At 45.1% G+C, this 19,868-nt stretch overlaps 2 protein-coding genes across 2 annotated transcripts in view; one reads left to right on the top strand and one right to left on the bottom strand.

Annotated features, from left to right (window-relative positions):
* The window catches only part of LOC135912484 (cytochrome P450 4C1-like), a 38,863-nt gene extending 24,207 nt beyond the window's left edge, over window positions 1–14,656 (bottom strand). The window contains exons 1-6 of the mRNA XM_065444924.1: window positions 14,294–14,656; window positions 7,292–7,404; window positions 5,390–5,475; window positions 3,930–4,120; window positions 1,593–1,662; window positions 1,007–1,133 (exon numbers count right to left, since the gene is read on the bottom strand). Coding sequence (XP_065300996.1) covers window positions 1,007–1,133; window positions 1,593–1,662; window positions 3,930–4,120; window positions 5,390–5,475; window positions 7,292–7,404; window positions 14,294–14,492 — 786 coding nt within the window. The 5' untranslated portion in view covers window positions 14,493–14,656. The remainder of the gene's footprint in view (window positions 1–1,006; window positions 1,134–1,592; window positions 1,663–3,929; window positions 4,121–5,389; window positions 5,476–7,291; window positions 7,405–14,293) is intronic.
* Window positions 1–19,868, top strand: part of LOC135912483 (cytochrome P450 4c3-like) — a 135,293-nt gene that overhangs the window by 107,588 nt on the left and 7,837 nt on the right. The gene's annotated exons all lie outside the window — the stretch shown is intronic.

Genomic DNA, 19,868 nt, shown 5'->3' with positions numbered 1-19,868 from the left:
CCTCAGCGTTTGCCCTAAAAGGATAACTTGCGTAAGGCATTAGCTTCAAGATTGTCTATATATGTCTATTACAAGATAATTTGTTTGTAATCCTAAATCCTAAATATGTTTACTGCTCTATTGAGAAAGAACTTGATCAGTAGAACTATAATTAAACCACGGGTGTTCCTTCTTATACGTAACTCTCATAAAAACTGTTTTTGCGAAATTTATGGGCATTTGCCACTGATTACACACAAAAAAAATTTTTTCCGAAACTTTCTTTTTCATAACTGATCGGAGGCAGACTCGGCATTGAAGAAGCCTCTATGAAGGCACTCAACGCTTACAGACTCGAAATTAAGTAGCGTTCAAGTAGGTCACAAGCCCCCACGTTATACGCATCCTACCTCCGCTACCAAGTGAAACGACGTCGTCTCATATACAGTCAAAACAAATGTTTAATTAAACTTAGCATACCGTACTCATGGCCTCGCGCGATTGCCAACGTTTCTATTCGAGACCAGTTTTTTTATCTACATGGCACAAATGTCGCTTTCTTTCTCCGTTTTGGACAAAAAAGAATATTTAGTGGTTAATTCTTTCCGGCGAACTAATAGCGCAAGCGTAATAATACTGCGATAACGTTGCCTTGCGTGCAGAATTCACAATTTCTGAACCTTCTCTCAAGAAGGATATGGATGGTATAATGATGTTTGCGAAATCAGCTGACACGAGAGGAGACCACTTATAGCCGCACTGTAGGCATGGCTTTCACAGTAGACACAAATTTTTTCCCTTCTTTTTTCCATTTATTTTATTATCCCCCTTCCCCGGAGCGAGGTATCGAACCCTCGGTTTATCTGGAAGACTGTCCTGCGTTTCTTTGTTTTCTTGCCTCTCTATTCTCTAAGCTTCCATCGGGTGCCCTGTACAGACTACAAAAGCTGGAAAGCTTGCGCTATGCCATTTGCACTCAAATCACACAAAGACATCTCAACATCAGATTCAATGCTTCAAGTTTTACCTTTTTTGTGAAGGCGTGAATCTCAGACACGTTCCTTTGATATTGTCGTCCGTCTTCTGTTCTGTAGTATAGGCAATCTAGTGCAAGCCACGGAGCCTGCGACCTTTTTATTATTCGCTCCGCCACACTGGAACGTAAAACAAAAGTTTAATCTTGGGGATATGCTGATACTAATAGGAGGTGATGGAAAAATTTTCAGATGGCTTAATTGTCGGAAAGTTACGAGGACATTAAGCATACCTGGACTGCAATGTTTCAGCTGTAAAATTAGGCTTACTTACTTGTACAACACTTGCAGTACTATTCTGCATTGTATTGTATGTGCTTGTAATGATTCCATTATGTAATGCTCAATGTTTATTGTGCCTTTCCTCCAAAAATACCGGATGCGATTGGCAGTAGGCTTAAATTAAAATAAAAATCACAACTGCGCTGATTTGCACCTAACATCGAGCTCCTTGAAGTAATTTTACGAGAAAAAACGGAAGATATGTCCTATACTTGTCATACTATAAAGTAACATTCGCAGATATCAAATGTAATGTAAATGTAATACGCGAATATAAGGTTGAAGAAAAAGTCTTACAATTTCACGTTTTGCACGTAGCGCTGACATTCGCTGTCGATCTTAGAGTTCGAGACACCCATTATGGTATCTGAAAAGTTCAAGAAAAATGAGACAGAGAAAGTGTTTCCTAAATTCCTGCGCATTAGGTCATTGTAAAACCTCTTTTTCTGCAGAAACTAAATACTGCGCACAAAACAAGATACTGGGCAAGAATACATGCGATTTGTTCTTTCAACGTTAAGTGAGGATATTTTTTTTTTATTTCTCTTACGAATCGACCATAATGGCTAAAGCTTCTAAAATAACGGCGCCACAAGTCGGCGTTACTATAGTAGAGCTTGTAAGGCTCGTTGTGTAGGGCATGCAGTCAGAAGGTGTACAAACCTAAAAGGATAACTGTCAAATGTGAAAATGCATGAAACCGAAGGTATTGCTGTTAGGCTACGTAAAGTATTTATTACTAAAATATAATTTTCATCCATAGATCACAGGCTATCCTGAAATGATGAGATTCAGGGAATGAGTCCAAGAAGAACTTGACATCGCTTTACAGGCCCTTTAAGTGACAGACATACACACGCAAGATACCGATGTGAAAATACGCTATAGATTAGGTTGAAACCACAGAGACATCAAAGTTTACTGGTCAAACCGTAGAGAGCCCGACATGCTGTTTTTGGTTTGTCATACATAAGTGCTGGCAGCTGTCCCACTTACTTAGGCCGCGGAAACGGCGGCCTCTGGCACATGTCTCCACAGATTTCTGAGACAGCATGAACCGCATTCAAATACACAATGCTGGTCTCATTCGAGACAGCTAACTCGCGATAAGCTAACTCTGCCACATGGGCAGGCCGCTGTTACTCGAGCTTCTGACTTTGCGGACGATCGAAGCTGCGTTTTGTGTGGTGCGGCACCTGTGGCGAAAGCGGACGCCTTCGGTTCTCAGCCTGTAGCGACTGCCGAGGGCCATCGTTAGTAATTTGCAGCTAGCTGCCATCCAACAAGGCGCAGTTATTGTGGGTGTTCCCACTGACAGAACACACATATAGCGAAATTTTGAAACCGTCCGGTTTTCGTAGACATAGCGAGCGCGCTCGCCATTGGGAACATTTTGCGTGGCCGGAAATTATTTCGCAATTCTTTTTCAGTACCAACGTCTCTCGCAACGCCAGTCTGCGTCAGCAGAGTAGATAGGCAGGTAACAGAGTACCACGTGTTATGCCAGTGGCGGTTCCTGGCGAGGCGACGCAGCTAAAAGAGCGATGGGCTTTTTTCGCGAGCTCACTGGTGATAATGTGATATAATTTCGCTGTGCGGTGTAGCGTTACACTTCATCTGACCGCACTGCCCCTTGTTTTAACAATGTCAGAGTGGCACTCGCCATCGTTGTGCCACTGGAGCTGAAGGGAGGCAGTCATTCAAAAATATTCGTGCCTTGGTCTGCCGAAGTAAATGCTATATGAAACGTGACAAATATTCGGCTATTTGCTGCCGCAGCAGAGTCGTTATGTTCAGCTGCCTAGAAAGCTGAAATAATGAGCGTCCTATGCACGACGCAATCTGTGCAAGACCGGCAGATTTCAGATTTTCTGAGGCATGTAAGACACATGCCACGGGTAAAAAACGGGGCTTTAGGCACTATACAGAGGCGAAACCACTGATCTTGTTGAAATGGCTAACACGGCAATTTTTTTCTCTGTAGTTTTCGGCCCGATCGCTTTCGGCGAATTGGATTCTCAGAAACGTTTGTTGAAGAAAGTTAGCGGGAAATGTCATGTTGAAGTCAACCAACTTTTGGATAGGTCGTATTCTGTCCTGTGAACATTCCGATATGACATGACCTTCAGCACCATCACATGAGTGACGATGTTACATGACGCGGAATCACTGTACTAAAGTGACATAATAATAAACTTTGGTTCTGAAGTGCAGCACCATTAGCTTCGCGTATTGCAGTAATTAAGGAACATTGAACAGAAGAAAAAGGGAGCTGTTTTCTTCTTCCACGCTACACGCAGAAAAAATCGGTGGCGATAATATTGGGTACGCTGGTACTATGAGCACAACTTGTATCACAGATATGTGAAAATGCAATACAACGAAGTGTAACGGTTCACTTTCTTTTTTTTTTATTCGCCAATGTGTGCGACACTGGCGCGATTCAAACACGAACGCAGAGCGTTCCACCGGATTCAGCATGTTTAACGGCCGTACACACACTGATCGCCGTCCTAGTTTCACGTGCAAGAGCTACGAGTGTTAAATTTGTACTCTTTCACGCTTCACGGAAAGCTCGGGTTACATCCTTTCTAGCCATGCGGTCGCTTTAAAGTTCCATAGCAATATCCATACCGAGCAAGACATCCAAGGCGCATGCAGCTGCCATAGGTACAGCGTCGATCCAGGTATCCTTGAATTGGTCATCGATTCGGGCGGCTGTGCGCCTGGCCATCTTATTCATCGGCGCTACAAAGTCCTCAAGAATCTTGAAGTGGAAAGCCGGTGTCAACATTCGTCTGCGGCTTTTCCATTTTGGTCCCGCGCTGCAAAAAGGCACAGCAATGTCAGACCGGTGTCACTGGTAGTGTTATAACAGAATAAACATCTACGGGCTAATTAACCTAAGCTCATAGTTTAAGTGTTGTGTGCACCCTTCTTCCGCTAAAAGTGAAAACGAACGCGCAAGAAAGCATCGGAATGAACAACATTCGCGGAAGTGTCATCGCCAAGGTCACATGAAGCCATGCACATTTACCTACTGCAGGCATCACGCATGGATAATTTGTTTTCGGGTGCTCGGTAACCCCTTAAAATACACGGGTCATATACGAGATCCAGTATTACCAGCAATAGTAAATTTTCACTAATTTGAAAAGTACACAGTACCGCGATACGGGTTTACCCAAAATGCACAGAAAGGCAGAATTCCTAATAATTTTTTTATGTCAGAGTATTGCATTTGCCCCCAAGAACTGGAGCAACTGCAGGACAGCTACATACTCATAGCTAGAGAGCGTGTGCCACCGCCTGAGTTAAAGGGTTCAGCCTTATCCATCCATCCATCCATCCATCCATCCATCCATCCATCCATCCATCCATCCATCCATCCATCCATCCATCCATCCATCCATCCATCCATCCATCCATCCATCCATCCATCCATCCATCCATCCATCCATCCATCCATCCATCCATCCATCCATCCATCCATCCATCCATCCATCCATCCATCCTTCCGTCCATCTATCCTTCCGTCCATACGTTTACGTTCGGTTACTAATTGCAGCCCCGATTTAGAGATGATAGCATTAGTCATCATCATCATGCCAGATCGGGATCGCTGCAGCAGGAACTTTCAACACCAAGAAATGGCAGATGTGCATGAACGCCGTGCAAGTTAGGCTGAGTAAAAAGTTACAAATACCTTAACGCTCTGCTGAATTATCTGAAAATTACGCATTAGCTTTATGAAGATAAGTACTCTTTTTCCGTAATTACACAAAAGAATAAAGTGTCAAGCATTTACTCGATATTTAGCACCTTTACAATTGGGTCACGTATGTCTAATCACCAACCATTTATTTTATGGCGTCTAGCACGCTGTTACAGGTTTCAATCTCACTAGAGAATAACCAATGCACAAAAAAGAAATCTACTTTGCAGTTATTAAAAATTTATTTAGGTGATCATTACTAAAATAATTACACATGATAATACAAACAGTACCAATTTGTGTTGTAGCCGGTTCTGCAACAATGGTTATTATTTCATTTGTGCCGTAAACCCTATGCTCACCATATGCTGCCACATACCTCGTCAAAAGTCCAGTTCCCAGCCACGGATGAAGGAGCCCGTAATGAAAAGACTTTGATTGTGTGTTGCGATTAGTCAAGAATGTCTGAAAAAGCAGAACAATGGACGGCAAGTACTGCTTTGAATCTCTTTGTGTCGCAGTTTACTACTAAGCGCCTTTGAATTGATCATTCTTTTGGTCTTTGGAAGAAAATGAGTCGTCATTTAAAGTACATTATTAACAGCACGGAGCAATGGATCCCAAGCAGAAGAATAGACAACATGAGCGCATTTTGGCTGAAACAATAACAGCAATACGTCAGATATGAGAAAAAAAGAGTTACAGGGTAAAGTCAAGCCATGGGCCCATTTGAAAAAAACTGTCATTTTGAAGCAACCGAATGGAATCTTAACCCATGCAGTCAATGCATCTGATTTGACCTCGGTGTTGATTGATGATCGGCGCAAGATGGGCAATTCAAATGACTTTGTGCATTTCTAGTGGGCAAACAGCCCAGAATAAACAGGTGTTAGGTTAAGAGTAGTCGACCTGTATCATTCACTACCGCATTGCACACTTTGAAAGTTAGTATTTGTTAGGGGAGTAAAAATATTTACTTGAGGTGTAGGCATCTAGTATTGCTGGATGGGAACTTGTGGCTTTTGAACAGAGATCATCGGTTTCTGTCGTGTCTAAGGTGATCCAGCAGCGCTACATATGACACTTAGGTCCAAGTTGTCCAGCATGACCGCCAAATGTTTCTGTTGCGTGAACCATTATTTGGTATAAGATAAAACCAGGATTTCAACCAGACGGCCTTTCACTTACTCTTAATCCACTTAAATTTTTTTCCCGAGATGACCCTAAGCTCATGTCACAAATTAATAGCAGAACGTTAAAGAACTTTAATATCAGCATGTGAGGTTAACATTTCACTACTTCCACGTCTGCTGACTATAAATGCCCTGCGTTAGATACAGCTTCGTCAAACTTGTGTATATCTGCTGTCTTTATTACGTTCGTAAAAAAAAACGTTGCTTATCTTTCTCTGGCTTAATGCATTCGCCAAGCAGCAGCAGCAGCAGCAGCAGTAGCAGCTCACTGGCATGCCATAACGTTTCAAGTCAGCAAATGGCTGTGCTTAAACTGGTCTGTTACCCAGGTATATGAATGAGGGTGACTTCTCACATACTGGCAATGTGTTCGGTAACAGCGCCGAATGTGATAGTCGTGGTTTTGGAGGTGATCGAAAAAAAATTACTGGAGTTGATGTGTTTTATTCAGAGCTGAAATTTTTCAGGCCATGCACTTGGCAGCAACTGGTTTGATCAATGTGTTCAAAAGTGCTTGCAAAATAAATTACAGGCACCGTCAAGATCGCGCCTCGCTGGCACGAAGATTGCGTGTAACACTGCTCGATATGGAAACAAAAACAGTTCGCAGTTGAGTTAATTGACTCATATTTTACTATAATTCAGCAGAAAAATTGCAAAATGGGGTACGCTTTATACTATAAATCAGACAGGCAAATGCCTCTTTCAAGGTAGCTGAAACGGCACGTGACATATTAGAAGCTTTCGTCATCAAAGAGAACTGGGAAAATCGTGTCAGTCCTATAAAATAAGAACATATCCTAAGCTCGATTGGACGATAGTAAGAGTGTAGATCAGCAATATTGGATCACCTTTCATTGCTTTGTTTTTCTTTTCTGTATTCTACGCATGATGCCTCAACATCATTTAAAAAATTAGTTAGTCCAGCAACCTACCGTGTTGTTTCCTTTATACAATTTTTTGTTAAATTTCAGAAAAAAGAAAATGGAAAGGCAGGTTCCCTTCCAATATTTCACGCAATTGCAGTGTTATAACTTTAGATGATATATGTATGGTTACTACAAATGAAGGTATTCAAATAAACTTACCTCGACATACTCTGCCTTGTATACTGTGATGCATGGTCTCATGCCAAGGTAAAAGGCGAAGAACCCTTCCTTTTGATGCTTCAACGTTAGCGCGAAACGTGATTGCATGTACACTGAAATGATAAAAAAACGCCGGGAGTGAAGGAACAAAGTGTTGGTTGTGAATGTTTAGTAGCTCCAGGAGACAAACACGAGAACAAATAGGAAACATTCACAGCACTGTGCTTGCATTGCTTCCTTTCTGCCTTTGTTTGCTGCACTGCAAAAAGCAAAAACAAAAATAGCGGCTTAGGTAGACGTACAGGCTGTGCATTTGCTAGCATTCCCGACAGTTTTTGACGGTTTCTAACAAGGCGACAAGGAGGAAACACGTTACTGTGAATTTATTTTGCATCTGTTATATCATGTGTCCGACGTAACTTGTGCCTGTACTAGTTATGTAACTTGTACTAGTTATGTAATTAGACGAAATACAAATTATTATCTCACTTGCTTCAAACGACGGCACACAACATTAGCTTGGTTCTGTCCAGCTACGTCTCACTTGCATATCTTTAAATTTTCGTACAAATGGCACAAAGATGCCGGTGATGACGATAGGGTTCTGAACGCCCTGCTGGAATTGTTATTGCATTTTCTTTCTAAAATTATTGGCGAAATCTTTTATTTTGTTCCGCGTAACTTCAGCAAGAGCTCGGCTATACACAATGCTGTGATGACGCACAAGGTATGCGTGGACACCGTTCTACTGGGGCAGCTATAGGCGAGGTATGGGGCCCTATAACGTAAAACCATTCCAATCTGTTTTTATTCCAATGCCCGGACATCAAACTTATGTAACCGCAGATGCAAGCATCGGGCGGTGACCCGCAGCGTTTTCTGAACGCTCTCCTCATGCATATGAGCTCACCTTTGTTCGCTTTCAAAACGAATAACAGTGCCTACACTGAGTGGTTTTTCTAAATTGGCTGACAAGAGGTGAGGAGCGCGTTGAAGTTGAGAGGGTTTCGATAGGGCCCAGCCAGCGCAGTCAAAATAGGTAACCGGATGAAGAGGGTGGCGCCGGCTCCTGCCATTGGTCCGTTTCCCCTTACCTTGCGGTGGCTGATCGGAAATCACGGCGGTGTGCAATGGAAGGTTAAGAATGCCACTAAAATAGATTTTTAGCAAGGAACAGTTGGCAGAGCGATGTCGTATACGTGCCGAAAGGGCTCGATAACGTTTTACTATCACGCAAAAAGCTCCTATACGGAAATAAATCCATGCTCACCGGCAAGGGCGAGTAGCGAGTACCTGAGCAATCGGCGGGCAGCCATTTTCTATTCCTTTTGGAACGGGAGACTCTGGCTATTCAGAAAAATGTTCAGTTTTGTTCGGCATATTATGGCATCTCTGACGCGTACACGCCACATTGACGCGGTGAGTTTTCGCGGGTTTGTGACGCCGCGTGACAAATATGCGAAGTGGGCGTAGCTCGAAAACATTTGACGAATACCAGAGGGCTAATGGCGAAAAGGCGTTGAATCAGGAATAATTTTTTGTATCTTGTTTAATCATGCATAATCCGTGTGTACACGTCATATCAGATGGGGAGCTATCATGGTTTTCGTGATGCCGCGTGACAGATAAGCGAAGTTGGGAGCGGCTCGAAAATGTTTTGACCAATCGTGGATTCCAGAATTGGAATAGAAAAGTTTGGAATAGCTCTACGTTATAGCGTCTATGGTGTATTTGAAGTTTTAGCGTGTCCGGCATTCCTGCAAACGGGGGCAGTTTGGACTGATTGACGGATGAGCGGGGGGCATAAACGTAAGCGGCTGGAGAGGTGCAGCCGCCTGTTGTCGTAGAACTCAACCAGACAAAAACAGATCTAATATTCCAGTAACCAAGTGCATTCTACTTCGATGATGGTGCAAATTTTAGGCAGTGGTGTAATTATGAACACGATTACGCCACTGTCGAATATTTACACCAGCAGCCAAAAATAAGTACTTTACTTTGTATTTGCTTGAGTTTTACGACACCAGCTGGCGCCACCAATTTGGCCGCTCAGGTTCACGCCCCCGCTCATACGGCAAACCGCCCGCGCTTACCGGAATACGGGACGCACTAACTTTCCATTAACGAAAAAATTTCTTGGCTGTTACGTACCGAAATCCCAATATTATTATGAGGCATGCCGTAGTGGGTGACTCCGGATTAATTTTGACTACCTGGATTTCTTTAACGTGCCACCCAATGGACAGAACACAGGCGTTTCTGCAGTTCGGCCCCATTGAAATGCGGCCGCCGCGGCCGGGATTCGATCGCGCGCCGGGCTTCGCAGCTCAACACCAAAGCCACTACGCCACCACAGCGGGTGTCATTGCAAGTCCCACATTACTCATATTTTTTTCCCTAAATTCATCAGAATAAATACAAGTTAAGCTCGTTCTGGAGCATATATGAACACCCGGACAACTTCGCCACTTTTCATCAGAGATTACAGTGATCTAATCAAAGTCGTTTCCACTAGGGAGCGTGTCCTTATCGTTGAAAAGGCTGCCAGAAGAATTACGCGATAATTTATTGAGCCTTTCGTTTTTTCTTTCTCGTTCAAAACACCACCAATGCTGCCTCCTTCACTTTCGCTTCTTTTATGACGGAACTTCAGTGAATGTGGGTAAATACAAGCACACTAAAAACTTTTTACGCATTATTTACTATTTCATAGCAATAAGACTTGTCTCTAGTGCATACAACAGGGCGTAGATGGTACACATAGGTGCGCCACCTACACAGCACGAATATTCAAAACGCACGCTAACGCACTTAGCCATATACGCATGATATGCTGACAGCCACTAGTTCTCACAACATGGTGAGCTAATTTCCCTGCCACATTGCCTAGAATAATGAACAGATCCAACAACTGGTGTGCCACCTCCACCAATACTCGCTTTGAACGAGAACAAAAGGAACCGAGGGGCCCGATTCTTTATTAATCATATAAGAAGAAGCCAACAAACAAAGACACCAAGGACAACAGAGGGGAAATAATTTGCACTTACTAAATGAATTAAAGAAATAATGGATAAATGGAAATAAAAGTGGATGAAAAAACAACTGGCTGCAGGTGGGGTATCCCAGCTGCGGACAGTTGTTCTTCCATCCATATTTATTTCCATTTATTTATCATTTTTTTTAAATTCATTTAGTAAGTACAAATAATTTCCCCTCTGTTGTCCTTGGCGTCTTTGTTTGTTGGCTACTTATGATAAGACCCACTGAAGCAACGAATGCTCGCATGCCCAAGCATATCAACAGCACCACCTCCTGACAACCACTAGGGGCGCATAGTATGCTTTGCATTACTGAGGCCAAGCAACAGCTGCCCGTGCGCCATTAGCTCTCTTATTTTTGGGAGAATATTGCAACTGGAATGCAGGTGCTGAAAATGCATTTACAAGGGATGAGTTACAGGGAAGTCACGCAACGAAGTAGTCAACATAGCGGATCGATCATGCGTGTCAGAGAGCAAGTTCTTCGTTGTTCTTTCCAAGACACTCTGCTTCTTCGCCCTCCAGATGAGTATACACATATGCAGGATCGCCATGCTAACTTTAGCGAAGGTTTAAAATGTTCGGAGGCGTTACAGGAGGATGCCAATAAAAGCATCTTGTTGGTAAAATTATCAAGCAAATTACAAATTTCTTTTTGCGTTTTCTTTAGTTGGATAATTAGTAGTGCATAAGATGAACTCCGCCTCTCTTATACACAAACTTCTCATGAGGAAGTTGTTGAGCGTTCTAGGAAACTTCCGATTAGGCACTATTAAATTCGTACGTATTACACAATCGTATTTTTTTCACGCCCTAAGAAGAGCCCGTGAATTATGAAAATACCCACGTTACTACCTGCTCTAGCGCCGCAATCGCAGTGCCCTCAATTGTCTCACATATGAATGCACAGCAATATTAGCCCCGCGGATCGCAGCTAGAAAAGTGACAGGGCAGTAACGTAGGCATTGGCTTCGATAGGTAGTGGTTTAGCTTTCGAAAATACCAGACGTGGCATTTTATGGGAAAGTACGCTTAAACTTAACGCGTGCCATCAGCAGCGTAGTAATATAGAGACTAGCGAGCGGAGGAAAGTGCTTTCAGTAATATGCTAGGTTTGCGGCTTGGGCTAGTTGGTTCATGGAGCGAAAGTACGAGGACAGCGCATTACTGAGGGAACACAAGACAGTAGCAGGTGACAGCTGTATAGACAGTAGCAGACAGTAGCAGAGTAACAGAGGCTCCTATTTCAGGTCACTAAATCCACCGCCAATCTTCAGGCAAATCAGTTAAGGGGTGCTATCCTATAACGGTTCGGAAAGCTTACTTTACCTTCATGCTATTGGTCAGAATAGCCCTTTTGTAAGCATTCATCACTTCTTGTACCTTTACAAGATCGCACCCCACCTTCTGACCCGGGGGATCACCGGTTTGTGAGATCACACGTGCACCTTGTAACGCGTATGGCCTTGAACACAGCTTGAAGGCACTTTTGTGCTTTCTGAGAACGTCTGGTTTGTACGAGCGCCATTGACTATGTAGTACTGTTTGTTCATGTCTCTATACCCCTAACTGTCTTTACCTTCTTTCTATTTCCCTTCTCCCTTCCCCCAGTATAGGGTAGCCAACCGGACCCTTGACTGGTAAACGTTCCTGGCATCATTATCTCACCCTCTCTCTCTTTCTCTTGATTGAACGCATTGCGTTAAAGTAAACACTGATACATGCGCACGTCTGTTATCTTTCAAAATGTCGTGATACTGTCGTGGCTCCTCTATCGAATGGTGTCAACATACATCCGCTGCACACTCAAACTGTCGTATAGTCCCTCCTGACACGCGATGGTTCTCTGAAGAACCTGAAATCATCGCTGCCATTCCACCTTCTCTGTGGCAGCGCATTTGTTTAAAACCACTGTTCATTTATTCGGCGTGCGATTCAAAGCAGCGCAATCGCGGCGAGCAAAGGCGTAGTCGCGTGATAGTTTTCATATTTCCTGGGCTTTCATCATAATGCGTAAGAAGAAGGTGGTTGGGTAACAGCTACAAATGTGCATACTGCTGAGTCGGACGTTTCCTATATATAGAACGCTCTAAAATTTCCCCATTTGAAGTATTTCTTTTAATTTGTGGCTTGCGGAGTTAATGATTAATATTGGCTAATTTTGCAAATAAATATAATGCAAACGTTATGTGATTCGCTCGTTAGAGGAAATAGAGCTCCAAGAAAAGAGCTCATGACCGCAATAGATAGATTGGAAAATTGCTGTCGGAAGACACACCTCTAGTATAGTGGGTCCAAATCGTTCTCAGCACAAAATGCGTTCAACGCGTTGTTGTTCTTTTTGAGGACACGTCAACTGAGTGAGACTTCAAAAATTGTCTTGCGCTTCATCGCGCTTGTGGGCAGTTTCTCCCTGACTCTTTATTTTCGCTTGTACTTCCTTCTATACCATTCAGTTTTCTTCACCCACTTGTCCCATGACAAGGTAGCCAGCCGCTCTATAGAATGGCTAACCTCTCTGTCTTTCCCTCTCTTCTTCCTCTCAGCTTTCCTTGTGCCGTGTCGAGCGAGAGTGAAAATATCGTCGATGAATTTTGAGAGGAACTGCCATTCGCGGTCGCCGGGGAGCCCCGGGATGAAACATGGCATCTTTGAGGAGGAACTCCGCAATGGTATACTGCAATTGGTTGGAAAGGCACGCATAATGGCATATCGCCTTGCACTAAGAACGCATTGCGGTTGTGTGAGTCACTATCACTCGGTCGCCATATAAAGAATATAATAGCGCTGATAATCTTTGTGGAACTGATGTCGCCTTTGTCCGATGGCGCCATCAGCAGTATCGCAACACGTGTCGACGTACTTTGGAGATCTTTCTCATGCTACTCAAGAGTCCGCAGGAATCCTCGACGCTAGCTTCTGTGGCAGGGACTTAGCCGAGGGGGGTGGGTGGCAAGGGGGGTCACACCGGCCACCTACCCCCTTTCCCAAAATTCCTTAGTATTATCGTCTCCCCAGGGTCTTCGGTGAAGCGCGTTCCCCATCTCCACGAGAAATATTACTGGATAACTGTTCTGTGGCCACTATATTGTGCTGCTAGTATACACATTAGTGCATTCATATTAGGCGTAGCATACGTTCGTTCTTACTCTGGCCTCTAATGCGCAAACGAGTGCAAAAAATATGGGCTGAGTAGAATTGTATTAATTTTTCTGTAGCCGTGTGTTGGATCTCCGTTGCCAGCATTTGGAGTTGTATAGCAGACGTGACGTGCACACTAGCATAAGTACGTCGCTCGAGGTTGTATAGAAACCTCCAAGGGGTTTTAGTTTCGGATTTTCATTTGCCACTATGCGAGAGACCACGAACTACATTTTTCTTTTCGAACAAGTTAAATGGCATAGTAACCTTACACCTCATGCGTGATTCTAATCGTATTCTTTTCATCATCGCCCTTTGGGTGGAACGTAATAGGAAGTCTTGCTGAAACTGGAGTTGTTGGATGAGCTCAACAGTCATTGGGAGCAGTAGGAGTGAACGTTATTAGAACACCGCCATACCGCAGCTACCAGTTGAACTTTCATCTAAAGCTGTGACTGCGTACTTAAATCATCGTACTCGTCATGATTCATTCGGTATCAAGAAAGTCGATGCGCTAAGAACGTGTGCACCATAAGAAAATGGCACAGTAGAAGGCTGTACCGATAGAAAAAATATTAGCAGTCACCATTTCGACTTCATTGCTGCGCGCTCTTCATTGTTAACAAACAGCGCGACAAAGACGGACCATGCAACCAACAGACAATACATTGGTGTACCTTCGTCGCAGGCGGCGGCGAATTCTCGTTCTCTCATCTAACGAAAACTTTCCGCCGTTGCTTTTCTTTCCACTCCGTGGAGAGGAAAACGCGCACAAACGGGCACACTCAGAAACGGTGCAGTTTTGAGCGACAACACTCACCAACAGTTGGAGGTAGCACGTCTTTCATCGCCGACGCCTTAAGCTGCACCTGGAGCACAGTGCGCATCGGGATCGTCTCGTCAGGCCCCGGCATGTGCTTCACGTATTTCCAAGTCTTGTACCGGGCCACGTGCGCCGCCAGAAATGCAGTCACCACGAGCAATAACGCCCCGATGAATGCGTAGATGATGAGTAGCATCGTTAGACGAGAGACCCGCCGCCACCTATTGCACAGTTTCTATATTCAAAGGAGAGCCCTCGAAAGCTCCGTTGTTATATTTCTGCTGTCGCGACTCTCGCGAATCTCTCCTCTCCGATGAAAGCCAGGCGTGAGCATCGAACACGGGGTTACTTTGCCTTTCAATATCCACCGCGGCGTGCGTTATCAGCCAGGGCACCTCGTTCGATCTTTCTCACTAGAGTAAGCCAACCTGATTCGCTCGCTATTCACTCTCCCCTGCAAGGTGCAGCTTATAGTCAGAAAAGAGAAAGGGCTATTCGGGACTGATAAAGAGGCTCGCAAAGAGCGCACCATCTATATTATTCGCCGGCGCGAAAAGTGGCGAGCGGCTGTTCGAGCAAATAGACGAAAGAAAAAAAAGGGGGAGTTGGGGGCAGATGCTAGCGGGGCTTGTTTTTTCTTTGGGCGTCGTTACATGCGTGTCCTTCGGAGACCCCGTGTTTTCCGCAGACCCATTTGTTGACTCGCTGGCGCCGGTCGCCTGCTCTGGAAGGTTAAATCCCGGTCGGAAAGCAGAAAGTGAAAGCCGGTTCGGAATCTGAATATACAAAATAAGGTGTAGACAATTACGCATAGACGAGGCTATGGAGCCACCGCACTTTTGGACAGGATGACGTCACAACCCGAGCTTCGCCGTCAGTTCTATTATTAGGCATGATCACACCATGCCCACTACATGGTCAAGTGTGGTGGCGGCAGCCTTTTCTTGGAAACACCAGTGCTATGAGCGCTCTGCAAGCAAGGAGTTCGCGTCTTGGAACGATTGATTTGCGTGTGGAATGAGGTGTAGTGGAGAGCGCCGGGTAATTGCAGAGCTACGCTTATTCGCTCATGTTTTACGAACGCAAGGGTAATAGGGTAGTATCTATGCAGGGAATTCGCGTCATGGAACGATTGATTTGCGTGGGGAATGAGGTGTAGCGGAGAGTGCCCTGTAATTGCAGAGCTACGCATATTCGCCCATGTTTTATCAACGCAAGGATAGTAGGTAATGCCATTGAACTGTCATAAATGCGTTTTGTTCATCTGAAAGGGAACGTACGTTCACCTGCGGTATGCCAGTGACCTAAGGCAACAGAATTACACCATTTGCTTGAGACGCCCTGAAAGCCGCGTCATTGAGACAATTCAACGTTCGCTGTTCCGGCGAAGTAGATGAAGAACTCTTGCGTATGACTGCCATTTATATGCATTTCTGCATACATTCGCAAGTATGCGAGCTGCCCGAACAGAAAAGAAAGAAAAATATGAAAGTGGTAAGTGTGATAAAGGCACCGGCTATATTTTTTTGCTGAATTGCCGGAAAATAGCATGTTTGAGAGAAATTTGGCAAAACAGTCGAGGGAAATGAAAAGAAAGGCACGCCATTCATTTATTCATTCATTCAATCAATCAACTTTATTGAGTGGCCTGCAATTTGGTGCGAGTGGCCTGGATTTGGTGCGAGTTGGACTCTGCCTAGGTTTGGGCCAAGGGTTGTTGGCCCTTGACGGCTTCCTCGGTTCGCTGGACGGCTCAGAGTTGGTGCTGCAGGTCCGAGCTGAGCAACGCAGACTCCGAGCGCGCGCGGAGGCTGCCGCTGTTTGAGGCTGCATCACCGTTATTGTGTATTATAACCGTACATTACCATGGTATGTTCTATAGGGTGGCTCCAGAATAACAATGCCTGCACTTTTCAATCGTGTATAAATCTGGGTGCATTAGGTGCACCATAGCTGGACTCGGATAGGATCTGGTTTGTGACTGCCGTCATTCGACAGACTGATTTTTGCCTAATTTTGTGAGCGGCGGCGGGAATCTGCGCCTCTGCAATCTATGGTGTTGTGTAATTTCGTAAAATCTGGTCATTCGATCTTCAAACTCACACTCGTTGGTAATCGGTGAGGCGAGACTAACTGAGGCTCAGTGCCAAACAATGAAACCCTCCTTTCCTCAGTAAGGAAGCCTTCATTGCGGTGAGGCCACCTTATGTCACTTTGAAAGCTTCCTAACTGAGGCGCCCTCGGTGAAGGCTTCCTTGGTACTTCCTCAGCATAAGCAGCCAAACAATGAAATCTTCCTTTACCTCACTAAGGAAGCCTTCATTGCGGTGAGGCTACCTTATGTCACTCTGAAAGCTTCCTTACTGAGGGGCCCTCGGTGAAGGCTTCCTTGGTGCTTCCTCAGCGTAAGGTAGCTCCAAAGCTACCTTCATGCGTCCTTATGCCGCTCCTGGCCCTGAACGACCGCTTCACCTCACTGCTTAACCACGTGGCATTCGCTTGCGCATGCGCACTGTCGCCCACCTGCGGAGAAGCGCGAGCACGGTACGTCTTGCCAGGCATGTTCGTTTCAGTCACGCGTGCGGCATGAAAGCATTGCTAGGCGTTGCTAGGCGTTGCAAGACGCCGGCGTGCCAGCGTTGCTGGAGCACATCAAGTTTTGCACTGTAATGCTCAACTTTTTTGTTTAACTTTAGTAAACAAAACTGGAAGAAAGCGTCCATGTTTCTCTATATTAGCTATACAATTTAAAGATTGTGCGACGATACAACATTTTTAATAGAATAATGGCGTTCGCGGAAAGATTTGAAGAGATAATCTCGAACCCAGGCATGGCGGCAACCGCTCCTTAGGTGAGGACGGGTGAAGGGAGCTTTCAGAGTACGCTTGCTTCCTCCATCGGTCCTTCGCTGTAAGGAGGCCTCAGGTAAGGTTAGGAAGCGCTCGAAGGAAAGGAACGTTTCATTGTTTGGGCCAAGCTACCTTCATGGGTCCTTACGCCGCTCCTGGCCCTGAACGAGCGCTTCGCCTCACTGCTTAACCACGTGACGTTTGCTTGCGCATGCGCGCTGTCGCCCACCTTCGGAGAAGTGCGAGCACGGTACGTTTCGTCAGGCACGTTCGTTTCAGTCACGCGTGCGGCATGGAAGCGTTGCTAGGCGTTGCACGACGCCGGCGTGCCAGCGTTGCTGGAGCACAACAAGTTTTGCACTGTAATGCGCTACTTCTTTAGGTTTAGTAAACAAAATTAGAAAAAAAGCGTCCACGCTTCTCTATATTAGCTCATCAACTTAAAGATTGTGCGACGATACAACCTTTTTTATTGAATAGTGGTGTTCGGGTGTTCGCCTAAAGCTTTTAAGAGATACTCTCGAACCCAGGCGTGGCGGCAACCGCTTCTTACGTGAAGACGGGTGAAGGGAGCTTTCAGAGTATGCTTGCTTCCTCCATCGGTCCTTCGCTGTAAGGAGGCCTCACGTAAGGTTAGGAAGCGCTCGAAGGAAAGGAACGTTTCATTGTTTGGGCCTCAGTCCGTAAGCTCTCGAGCCATGCGGTGCGCCACCGCATTGCTTTTGAACGAAATTAATTAATTCGCTTTGGAGCATGTTACTTTAGGTGCCACATTTTGCGGAGTCACTGCAGGGCTATAGATCCCCTCCGTGGTTGGCCCATTTGAGGGGCCCATTTGCGTTCCAAAAGGTGCAGAGCTGCCGTTTATAGTCCTCCAAGTGAAGTTATCAAAACAACCTTTTCAGAACGTATCCTTGAAAGAAAACCAGAAGCTGGTCATACACCTTCACAGAGTGGAATGGCACTAATTTTTTTAATCGGTGCTTCATGACCGCACATTTGCTGCGCGAGAGCGCTAGCTCCATTTCTGGCCATACAAACTATATTCCAAAGGTTTTAATGTCAAGGCAAGGCAGGTTGTTTTCTTGAACTCCTGGAGTTGTTCATAGTGCTTTGACTGCAAGATCGTGAACCGCGGGTGCAATTTAGCAAGCACGTCTCGCGGCGTGAAACATCGCAAGCTGTTTACACAATAAATAATTAACTTTGCGCTCGTATTTCTATGGCCGAAACAATTAAGTAATTCACTCAAGAAATTCTGCGTTTTCTGCAGCGAGAGAAAAGCACAGAAGCATCACAAGTGCTTCACTAGGTCGGAGCACGCATATAAATCTGACATTCCTATAAAATGCACATTCGACGGATAATTTCCGAGAATTCTTCCGCATTTTTAAGGTCGTTTTTCAGATCGGCTAAGCTTTATTTCGACAACAAGCACGTTGTAGCAAAAACCTTGAAAACAAAGCTTTACTGTCTCGCACAACTATCAGAGAGCTCGGAAACACCAGTCGAACATACCACAACGATAAAGCTCGCCACTTCTAAGTGCCGCGTACTGTTTGTGATATTTCCCATCGTCAGAAAACATGTTACTTCGGGCGAATGAACTTTGTTAAGTAAATTTCAACACATGGTGGCATATCTTATTGCAATACGAGCCCATATTATATCCTCGGTCATGGCGCTACTGAAATGTAAACGCGTGAGCACCACCGCCTCTACACTCAAGATATCGTAAATTGGGAATGCCAAGCTCGAATATTAATGCGGAGCGCCTTTGGAGAACAACAATATTGCACTTACGTGTTGTCGACCGCGCACTCAAAAAGAATGTGTAACGGTGATTCAAATAGCTGGTGAGTGTTAACAACTGCAAGTATTAGAAAACATGGCGTTCACGTCAAGAGATTAAACTTTTTCACTCCTCCAGCCTCTAAACCTGGCGAAAAGATTAATAGTTGGATATGCACTCTTTTAAGGATCGTCCACCACTGCTTCCATAAAATCTCTAGTTGGCGGAGATGCGAAGTGTACCATCGCGTAGTGGCTTCACGCCATGGTCGAATATCTCTCGAGAATTATAAGTATTATGGTGGCAGAAAAACTTCCGGAAAGCGCACGCATGCGTAGTAGGCGCGGTGAGATTTGTCCCAACACGAAAAAAAAAATAAAGTGAAAAATCTGTGGACGCCTAAGCACCTTTCACGAGTTGTGAATGCGAAAGCATTAATGTTTAATTGAACGCCGCTCCTTCGAGTTTTGCGGCGCTAGTAATGTACCATAGAGGTACGTGTTGCCCGAACCCCTAAGTAGCAGCAGCCTGCGATGCCAACGCCGCATGCCACCGACGTCCTGCGCGATGAGAGACCGAGGAAGCAGCAGTGGCCATCAAAGCCGGCAGCTGCGCGCAGCAGCCAAGTCCAGTCGGGCTGAGAGAGAAAGAGAGAGAGAGATACGAACCATGTGCTGGCTTCCGAAAGGAGAGCGAGGGTGACGTACCTCGCGGCGATGCCCTCTCCCCTCGCGCAACCCCTGGCGCGCTACTGCGGCAGCAGGTGTCCCCTTTCGCCCGCTTTGCTCCGTCACGGCGCGTTCGAGACGTGGCTTCGCAGCCAATGGAAATCTCGGTGTCGTATCGGTGCTACAGACTACAGACGCCGGCTTTTGAGCTCAATGAGCCATTTGACGCTATCGCATCAAAAAAATAAAAACAAAAACTGCT

The sequence above is a fragment of the Dermacentor albipictus genome, chromosome 1 (genome assembly GCF_038994185.2).
Source record: "Dermacentor albipictus isolate Rhodes 1998 colony chromosome 1, USDA_Dalb.pri_finalv2, whole genome shotgun sequence".
Classification (NCBI taxonomy): domain Eukaryota; kingdom Metazoa; phylum Arthropoda; class Arachnida; order Ixodida; family Ixodidae; genus Dermacentor; species Dermacentor albipictus.
The sequence above is the reverse complement of the archived record's forward strand: the minus strand, read 5'-3'. Positions and strand labels throughout refer to the sequence as shown.